The sequence below is a fragment of the Triturus cristatus genome, chromosome 10, assembly GCF_964204655.1.
Source record: "Triturus cristatus chromosome 10, aTriCri1.1, whole genome shotgun sequence".
Taxonomy (NCBI): Eukaryota; Metazoa; Chordata; class Amphibia; order Caudata; family Salamandridae; genus Triturus; species Triturus cristatus.
Window position 1 is genome coordinate 863,059,445 of NC_140593.1, and position 10,629 is coordinate 863,070,073.

General features: G+C 38.6%; 1 protein-coding gene across 2 annotated transcripts in view; it reads right to left on the reverse strand.

Annotated features, from left to right (window-relative positions):
- The window catches only part of LOC146796120 (uncharacterized), a 531,425-nt gene that overhangs the window by 285,841 nt on the left and 234,955 nt on the right, over positions 1 to 10,629 (reverse strand). For both annotated transcript variants that reach the window (XM_085628491.1, XM_085628489.1), the window contains exon 5: positions 565 to 607. In XM_085628491.1, coding sequence (XP_085484617.1) covers positions 565 to 607 — 43 coding nt within the window. The remainder of the gene's footprint in view (positions 1 to 564; positions 608 to 10,629) is intronic.

Genomic DNA, 10,629 nt, shown 5'->3' on the forward strand with positions numbered 1-10,629 from the left:
CAATGCATATTTAGTTAAAAAGCATGCGTGTAAAAGGCATATGCAGCTTTAAGATTTGCGTGGTTATGAACGCATGGAGCTGGCATGAGTGGTTATCGCATGTGTGGTTTTGTCACACAACCCTAACTGTATGTATTTCACTTTGAAAGCCTGGATGCGTTCCTGTAACCATTCAGTATACTTTTCCTGAATATAGCAGAGCACAATATTTTAGACTCACTTACTACACCCCCAAGGTTTTCTTGCCTCCTAGGACATTGGTAGTGCAAGCCTCATCTTTCTTCATATGCTGGTCTGTCGGTTGTACAATATACGAAGCACAGTAACAGCTGCCAAGTCTGATACAACCTTTTTGTAGGTTAAAGCCCTCTTGTCAAACTACATTATTTTAGATTAAAAAGACCAATAGCAATTCATTTGAAAAAAATAATTTCGACTGAATTAGCACACAGATGATTTACACCATGAGCTTGACTGAGTATGACAATGGAAGAAATAATGTGAAATCATTTTAACCATATTTCAAGGTGCTTTATCATGCCCAAATTTCTTAATTATACTTACCGCTCACAGATGCCATTAGTGTACTGGAAACCACAATCACAAGCTGTGAAAGATAATAGATCGTTAATTTAAACAGATGCTGTTGATTGACTAATTTGCTGATACAGTGTTTTGACATAAGTGGGGAGAGTGGAACTTGTGTGGCAGAGAGGTCCAAATGAGGCTCACAGGATTATGTTGAAGGTGTCAGAAAGACTTCCAAAACAGTCAATCAAACAACAAAGAAACCATGTTTTGCAGAAAAAAAATTAAAGAAGCTTTAGACTCATCAAAACACCTCTTTCGGGTAGTGGAAGAAACGGCTTCTCACAGAACCTTGAAGATGATTCAGGAATTATCAACTTACTTGGGCAAGAACGTATAGGGATATTTTATGCATTCAATCAAGCAGACTAGATCTTCTAGCCCAGTTCCAGTAGTTCCACATGTCAATGTACAAAACACAATAACTGATTGATATATTGTAGCCCACTCCCTCTGTAGGTGATCCCTGACCTTCCAGGTTTGTGAAAAAGGTGATCATCAGGTGCTGCCTACCTTGATAGGAGATATTGTGATTTCTTCCTCTAGAAAGTGTATCATTCAAACAAAATGTGATGGAGTCCTGATTGATGCCAGATCTAAACAATCCAGGATTGTGTTAATATCTCCTATCTGTCAAAGGTAGAATAAGGTGGGACGATGAAATTTCAGTAGTCTATGGAGTTTAACAGTATTGTGGGCCTTAGGCAGTCTGATCTTTGCCTGACTGCTTATGTGGTCCAGATGTTATTTTAGAGCCAATACTGATGTATCACCCTGGACCAACTGAGGCTCTAACAGTAACTGGATAAAAGGGCTAGAGGAAAGAGAATGGGTTAAATCCTTCCTATATGGGCTGAGATCCAGGGTGCTAATAGGGCAGATATCAGCAGAAATACTGGATGATATATATATATATATATATATATATATATATATATATATATATATATATATATATATATATATATTATCTACTGGCGGTCGCCAGTAGATAGTTATAGTTAGGACCGAGTTTCCATAGGAAATCTCAAAATTCTATTTTGAATAACTTTGGCGCCGGTTGGCGATTCCTCGCGAAATTTTCAAAACTAATGGGGCGCTCCGCTCAGCTCCTACCCTGGAAGTCTCGGGGTGATTCGTAAAGCGGGGGCTGAGAAAAAGGGGGGGTCCCAAAACACGTTTTCCCCATGGATTTTTCCATAGGGACTTTAGTCGCAGCTACAGCCTGAACGGCTGAACAGAATTACTTGAAATTTGGTAGAGAGGTAGCTAAAAGGTCCATGAAGTGCCTTTTGCAGGTTTGGTGTAAATCTGTTCAGTATTTCCAGAGAAAAAAGCATTTAAATCAATATATATATCTGTAAGCGCGCAGCGTACGCGCTGGGTGCGCGCACTCGGCAGTGCGCGAGCGCACTTCTGATTGGTTGTTAGAAGTAAGTAAACATTCGAATCAGTGGAAATCAGGAAGCGGCGGCGCCATTTTGTCTCTCGCATTTAGAGGGGGTGAGAAACAAAGGGGGAGAACGTGTAAAGGGGGCAGAGTGGGGAGATATTGACCCACTAGGCATTGTAAGGGGGTCACAGTAGGACCTTGTAGGGCAAAAAAAAGATTTATATTGTTAAAAATAATATCGCCGAGTGCGCGCACCCAGCGCGCACCCGAAAAAAAACTTTTTAAAAAAAAGAATAAAAAATAGCATTTAAGTGTTTAGATATAAGGTGGCTCTAAAAAGAGCCCTTGTGTTCATTGTGTGTTTTTTGGTACCTACAAGTAAGTACCGATGCAGAGTCTTAAGTTCAAGAGGAAGACTCTGTTGCCTTCATCAGTGAAGTGTACACCATCTCCTCTATAAATGTCTTGCATGTTGTAACGCAAGTTGTTGTGGTATATAGAACCCATACCATAGTCTCTGAGGAAAGCAGAAATAGATTTGTTGACGTGCTTCCTTGCTTTGTCAATCTGTGGACAAAATTGGTTGGACCAGTTCCACTTTTGCCTTTGGCATAGATTAGAATATACAAAGGCAGTTTGTGGAAAAAGAGACATCAATTGCACAAAGGTGTCCTTAAAAAGCATTTCCAGACCTACCCCAGTTAGAGTGCCTAGGTCATTACCACCACAGTGCACAATAATAAGGTTAGGCTGTGGGAGATGTAGAAAGGTTTTCACCAAAGGCATTAATTGGTGCCACTTTAACCCTCTCTGACCAATCCATTTAATGTCTACATTTGGCAAAGCAAGGTCTCTCACCATACCTCTTTTTTCTGCAAACTTTTCACTCCAGAAGACATAGCTGTGACCTACAATCCACACTGTGAACATCTTCCAAGGAGATCTGGATGCACTCAGGAGGTGTCTTTCAGTAGAAAGGCAACATGAAATGAAAGACAGTTGTAAAATGGATGCATACATATTTTTTTAACATAAAAAGAACACATTGGCTGATTCAAATCTTTTAACAGTAAAAAGTAGGCTGTATGTGTATATTTTTAGAAGCATGTTTTGTATTGGTTCAGAAAATTGTGTTCCCACAGAAGATTAGATTGGATTTGCTGTTAGGTTGCACAGGTGAACCACTCTTGCTCTTTGGATTTGAAACATTGTGTGCTGAACTTCTGACCTCTGTCCTCACAGCAGTGTTCCATGCGCTGTTGCTATGGTAGCAGGCAGAAGTCAAGTTGGGGGAAGGGTACATTTGGAAAGGGGTTGAAGTTTTCAACCAATAGAAATGTGTGATTTCATTTGAAAAAAGTGGGAAGCACTGAGATTTGAAATTAACATGTATATGTGTGAAAAAAGAGAGGGAAACATTGCCATTTACTGGTTCTGGAGAGAGGAGAGAGGTGTAGAGCTCTGATATTCTGACTCTGATAGTCTGCTGTTTGAGTGGCACATTTCATTCACAACTAACTCATTTTAAAGGTGAGTTATGAGTTTGAGAGGGGAAGTATGTGGTGATTTTTGATATAAATATTAGAATTGTGAATCTTCTTCAAAAGTTATGTTTTACATTTTGAGGTTTGGGAGATATTTAACTGTCTTTAACTAGTTAAATATTATGGAGTATGTTTTCACCATAAGTTAATGTGTACTGGTAACAATGAGGAATACTGTTTTGTGCCTACCATCAAACCATGAGTCTGTGTGCAGAGAAGAATTGTTGACAGAGATTTAATTTGTGTTGCTGTTGAAAAGTAAGACTTGCAGTTGAAAGAAAAGGACAGCTTCTTTTTAATTGTGATGGTTAGGATTTAGCAGAAATCACTTTGCAAGAAATGAGAGGAAAATGGCAACACATTTGAAATTAGCATTAGTTCTGTAAGAATTGCAGTCCCAGGAAAGGGGCAGCCTGTGTTTTGTGCCTACAAACACAGCATGAGTCTGTGTGCATATAGGAATTGTTGTCTGAGATTTCATTTGTGAAGTTGTTGTTCTGTAAGAATTGCAGACCCAGGAAAGGGGCAGTCTGTTTTCAAAACACAAATTAACCCTTACCACACATGCACAGTTACATACATCCCAGCAGTCTTCATGCAGTTTTGGAAGTCTCTTTGCTCATCTGTCTTGCACCAGACAATACACAGTCTCCAGAAACACACTCTTGGCACACACGCAGCAGCTTATCCAACACTCCCATGCGTAGTACTCAGCTCTGTGTGCTGTTTCAGATAGCACTGTGTAACGCAAAGACATTCAACGTCACCAAGGCTCATTTCCTTTGCTCTAGTGTAGTCACTCACCCAGGTTGCACATGCTCATGGTATGAAGTAGCTGTTAGGACATGTGCTCTTTTCTGCCTCTGTAATCTACAAGGAAAATGTGTCAGGCTGTAACAGTAATTATCACTTGCTCTACCACAGTAGTAAATGTGCTTTGAAATTGCCAATCAAATTCTGTTTTCTGCTTAGAATCACACCATGAGGCTGTGTGCGCACAGGAATTGTGGCTAGAGATGTAATTTGTGTTGCAGTTGTAATGTAAAACATGCACTTGCAGGAAAGGGACAGCTTGTTTTCTTCAAATGTGGTGGTTAGCACTCAGCAGAAATCACTAAATCGCAAATGAGAGGCAAAAGCTAAAACATTTGAAACCAACAGGGTAGATTATCCTTTCAAAATAGCAAAGGCACAGGTAGTTGCCATATGTTCAAAACTGAAAATAACCCTTACCACACATGCACTGTTACATACATCCCAGCAGTCTTCATGCAGTTTTGGAAGTCTCTTTGCTCATCTGTCTTGCACCAGACACTACACAGTCTCCAGAAACACACTCTTGGCACACACGCAGCAGCTTCTCCAACACTCCCATGCGTAGTACTCAGCTCTGTGTGCTGTTTCAGATAGCACTGTGTAACGCAAAGACATTCAACGTCACCAAGGCTCATTTCCTTTGCTCTAGTGTAGTCACTCACCCAGGTTGCACATGCTCATGGTATGAAGTAGCTGTTAGGACATGTGCTCTTTTCTGCCTCTGTAATCTACAAGGAAAATGTGTCAGGCTGTAACAGTAATTATCACTTGCTCTACCACAGTAGTAAATGTGCTTTGAAATTGCCAATCAAATTCTGTTTTCTGCTTAGAATCACACCATGAGGCTGTGTGCGCACAGGAATTGTGGCCAGAGATGTAATTTGTGTTGCAGTTGTAATGTAAAACATGCACTTGCAGGAAAGGGACAGCTTGTTTTCTTCAAATGTGGTGGTTAGCACTCAGCAGAAATCACTAAATCGCAAATGAGAGGCAAAAGCTAAAACATTTGAAACCAACAGGGTAGATTTTCCTTTCAAAATAGCAAAGGCACAGGTAGTTGCCATATGTTCAAAACTGAAAATAACCCTTACCACACATGCACTGTTACATACATCCCAGCAGTCTTCATGCAGTTTTGGAAGTCTCTTTGCTCATTTCTCTTGCACCAGACAATACACAGTCTCCAGAAACACACTCTTGGCACACACGCAGCAGCTTCTCCAACACTCCCATGTGTAGTACTCAGCTCTGTGTGCTGTTTCAGATAGCACTGTGTAACGCAAAGACATTCAACGTCACCAAGGCTCATTTCCTTTGCTCTAGTGTAGTCACTCACCCAGGTTGCACATGCTCATGGTATGAAGTAGCTGTTAGGACATGTGCTCTTGTCTGCCTCTGTAATCTACAAGAAAAATGTGTCAGGCTGTAACAGTAATTATCACTTGCTCTACCACAGTAGTAAATGTGCTTTGAAATTGCCAATCAAATTCTGTTTTCTGCTTAGAATCACACCATGAGGCTGTGTGCGCACAGGAATTGTGGCCAGAGATGTAATTTGTGTTGCAGTTGTAATGTAAAACATGCACTTGCAGGAAAGGGACAGCTTGTTTTCTTCAAATGTGGTGGTTAGCACTCAGCAGAAATCACTAAATCGGAAATGAGAGGCAAAAGCTAAAACATTTGAAACCAGCAGGGTAGATTTTCCTTTCAAAATAGCAAAGGCACAGGTAGTTGCCATATGTTCAAAACTGAAAATAACCCTTAGCACACATGCACTGTTACATATATCCCTGCAGTCTTCATGCAGTTTTGGAAGTCTCTTTGCTCATTTCTCTTGCACCAGACAATACACAGTCTCCAGAAACACACTCTTGGCACACACACAGCAGCTTCTCCAACACTCCCATGCCTAGTACTCAGCTCTGTGTGCTGTTTCAGATAGCACTGTGTAACGCAAAGACATTCAACGTCACCAAGGCTCATTTCCTTTGCTCTAGTGTAGTCACTCACCCAGGTTGCACATGCTCATGGTATGAAGTAGCTGTTAGGACATGTGCTCTGTTCTGTCTCTGTAATCTACAAGGAAAATGTGTCAGGCTGTAACAGTAATTATCACTTGCTCTACCACAGTAGTAAGTGTGCTTTGAAATTGCCAATCAAATTCTGTTTTCTGCTTAGAATCACACCATGAGGCTGTGTGCGCACAGGAATTGTGGCCAGAGTTGTAATTTGTGTTGCAGTTGTTCTGTAAAACATGCACTTGCAGGAAAGGGACAGCTTGTTTTCTTCAAATGTGGTGGTTAGCACTCAGCAGAAATCACTAAATCGCAAATGAGAGTCAAATGCTAAACATTTTAAATTATTGAAAAGCTAAAAAAAAATTTAAATGAATTATAATTACAAAAAGTTTTTTTTTTTACTGTTTCTTGCAGGCATTGCTGAGCAACAGTGAAAAAATAAAAAAATGCCTTTAAGGACAAGAAAGAGGAAAGAAAAGCAACAACAACTATATCTGGACAAAACTGGAAAAAAAAAATAGGAGGAAAAGCTTGTGATGGCAAAAAGAAAAAGTCTACTGGTAAGCAAAGTAGAGATTTCTTTAAAAAGATCTTCAAAAAACAAAAAAATGGAAAAAATAAATGTAAAACAAACAGTGTTTTAGGTACAAAGCAACAACAGAGTCAACAGCAAAAAACAAAAGCTAATGTACAATCAGAAGTAAGTAAAAGTGATTTAACACGAAAATTAGATTTTAAAAACATTCGTCGAAAAATGTTTCAGAGAAGAGTGATGTTAAATTTGCTAAAGGATGTGAAAAAATATAAGAAGAAAAGTAAGGCTTTGGAAATATAGGATGCGTAGATTAGACAAATTAGTCAATGCAATGAAGTCACAAAGCAAAAGGAAAAGAGAAGTGAAAAAAAGTAACTTTTGTAAAGTGTTCTTGGGAGAATGGAAGCACAGTTCAAGTACTGAACCATTTTTTAATGAAGAGAGTTATCTTCAAAGTAATAGTTTGTTGCATGCAGTTGACACCAATGGTAGAGCATATGAAGTTAGAGATGGTTGTGTGATGGAAAAAGAGAAAATGGTTCCAAGAAATGAGGAAGAAGTGATGGCTGTTGAGGCTATGGGGAGACGTCCAAAAGCCCCAGTGTACACTTGGAAATGTAGTAGTATTTGTACTGTGCGTCAGGAATCTATTGATAAATTACGTGACTTTCTAAGAGAATATAGTAAAAAGAGTGTAAAACAGAAGATTAAGGTGCTTCAAAGACTAGATCCATGCAGAGTGAGAGAGAATACTGGTTTGCAAGGACATTCTCTGACTTGTCTATCTAGGAAAGTGTGTCAAAGTGTTTTTCACCATTTTAGGATGCTGGCTGTTCATCATACTGAAATGAGAAAGTTTGTGAGAACATTGTATTTTGCTAAAAGTCCAGCAGTAAAGTTAAATAATGCTCTGTTCCGTGGATCTGTATCAGATGTAGTGAAGGTTACCGATGAGATTCAGTTTTGTTACTTTGGTCCAGAACAAGAAAGTGCAGAAAAGGACACAGTTATTGAGGAAAATGAGGAACAGAATGTAGAACTCATTATTACTAAATATTTTGAGGATGAAATGACAAAATTTACTATCATCTCTAATGAAAGACCAAATATTACTTGTATTTGTTGCCGCAGAAGCCATTATAAAATTCAAACAAGGAATGTTGATCTGTATAAAAAAAGTGAAAATGAAGATAATTATAAGTGGAAGGATTTTGCAACATATATATTTCTGGAAAATTGTTTTGAATTGGGTGAAGATCAGTGTATTTGTAAATACTGTTATAACAAGTTAGAAGAAAATAGAATGCCGACCAGAGCTGTACATAATAATTTAGAATTGGATGCTATTCCTGCCGAACTTTCTGATTTAAATACATATGAGTCTATACTCATTCAATGTGTTCATCCGTTCCAGACCATAGTACGTATGGAGCCCAAAACTGGTAAATTACCTCCTTCAGATTTACTGAGAGGTTTAAAAGGAAGAGTGGTGTATTTGCCATTGGATTTGAAGAAAAATATGGAAACTATTGATGCAGATACTTTGGAAACTGAACCATTAGTAATTCTGGTTAATGGTGTACCTACAAAGAATAAGAAGATTTGGCAGGAGCTGGTAGATGTACGGAAAGTACAAAGAGCAAATTTATATTTGAAAAGGAATAATAAATGGTATGAATCAATTTATATAGATGAAGATGAAGAAGATTTACAAGAAGATACAGAAACACCAACTGGGCAAATTGAAAAAGTGGACAAGTCAAAAGAAGAAGAAATTTATGAACATTTTAGCATACATCCTCTGCATTCAAAAGAAGTTATGGGAGACACTATTGATCTGTTTCAGATGAAGAAAGCAAAAGGAACTCCCGTGAGTGTATGGGAGAAGAGCTTGGAAGCTCAATGTTTTCCCCAGCTGTTTCCTACTGGAAAAGGTGGACGATACGATGAACGCCCAGAACAGATTCCAGCTTCTGAGTATCGGACTACAAGATTATATGCAGAAGATCCAAGATTTCGTCAAAGTATTCCTTATTTGTTTCATCTTTTATTTGAAAGCGACTTGTCTGCACTATCTTATGCAGTAAATCACATTTTAAAAAGTGGAGTACATCTACATAATGTGTCTGCTAAGGATTTTATGGACAAAGTGCAGCACCGAGATGATCATTTGGAAACACAATTGATCAATCTGATGGCTTGTCAGCGTGGGACAAATGAATATTGGTACCGACGCCATGGAGAATTAAAATGCATGTTACGAAATTTAGGAACGCCAACATGGTTCCTTACCCTAAGCTGTGCCGAGTACGCTTGGGATGATTTACTGGATTTTCTTCGAGAGGCAAATTCAAACATTAAAAACATCGAATACAAGACAGCAGGAGAACTGTGCTCATTGGATCCGGTTAATGTTTGCAGATATTTTAATCATAGATTTGAGGCTATGATGTCCTTCATCTGCAATAAAAAAAATCCACCTCTTGGAGAAGTTGTGGATTTCTTTTGGAGAAAAGAGTACCAAGCAAGAGGTGCTCCTCATATTCGTATGCTGTTGTGGATCAAGGATGCCCCAAAATTTGGAACAGATGCAGATGAAGTAGTTTTAAGTTTCATTGAAGAATATGCAACATGTGCTATACCTAAAAGCACACAAGAGAAAAAGTTAAAAGAGCAAGTTCTACGTTTTCAAAATCATCGGTGTGGAAAATACTGTCGGCGAAAGTACAAGAGCAAAGATAAATTCTACACAAAATGTCGATTTGGATTTCCACGACCTGTTCTTTCAAAAGGAAGAGTAAACAGTTTTATGTCAGCTGTGCGACATACTATTACAAGAAAATCACCTAAGAATACTTACAACCTACGAAGAAAAGAAGAGTCAAAATACATAAATGACTACTACCCAGTCATTTTATCCATGTGGAATGCTAACATGGATATTCAGTATGTGGCAGACAATTCTATTGCTGTTGCTCGGTATGTCACATCATACATCACTAAATCTGAGAAAACAGAATTGAAGGAAATGTGGGAAGAGATTTCTCATGAGAAGACTGTCAGTAAGAAGCTATACAGTTTCAGTTTAAAGATGTTATCGCATCGAGAAATTGGATCCTACGAATGCTCAGATAGGTTATCATCTGCAAGTCTTTACTCGAAATCCAGAAGAATAATTTGGGTAAGTTTAGGCCTTGCAGGAATGAGAAATCGGGTACTGAAATCTGTTGCAGAAATTGAATATTTGGCCGAGTATAACCCGGAAAGTACAGATACTTTGAAATCAAACATGTTGGACACGTATTACCCAAAAAGAAGTCGTCATCTTGAGAACATGTGTCTCTATGAAGTGCTGCAGAACTACATTTTTTCACGGAAAGCCACAGAAGACATCAATAATGGAAAATATAAAGTCATTGGTGAAGAAGGATGTTTGGTGAAGCAAACAAAAGGAAGTTTGATTAATCACAGGAAGCTCAGTTGTGATACAACTGAGAAAAAGGAATTTTACTACTTGGCACTTTTACAGCTGTTTAAACCATGGCGTTCAGAGGACGAACTACTGGGAGAATTTCACAGCTATGAAGATTCATTTAATGCGTATAAAGAAACAATTCAATGCAGTACTTTCACGAATTACGTGCAAATGTTAAATGAAGAAATAGAACAGGAAAGTACAATTGCAGCTGAAGTAGCTAGAGACAGTTCTCAAGACAGCCAAAGTTCTGGAACACT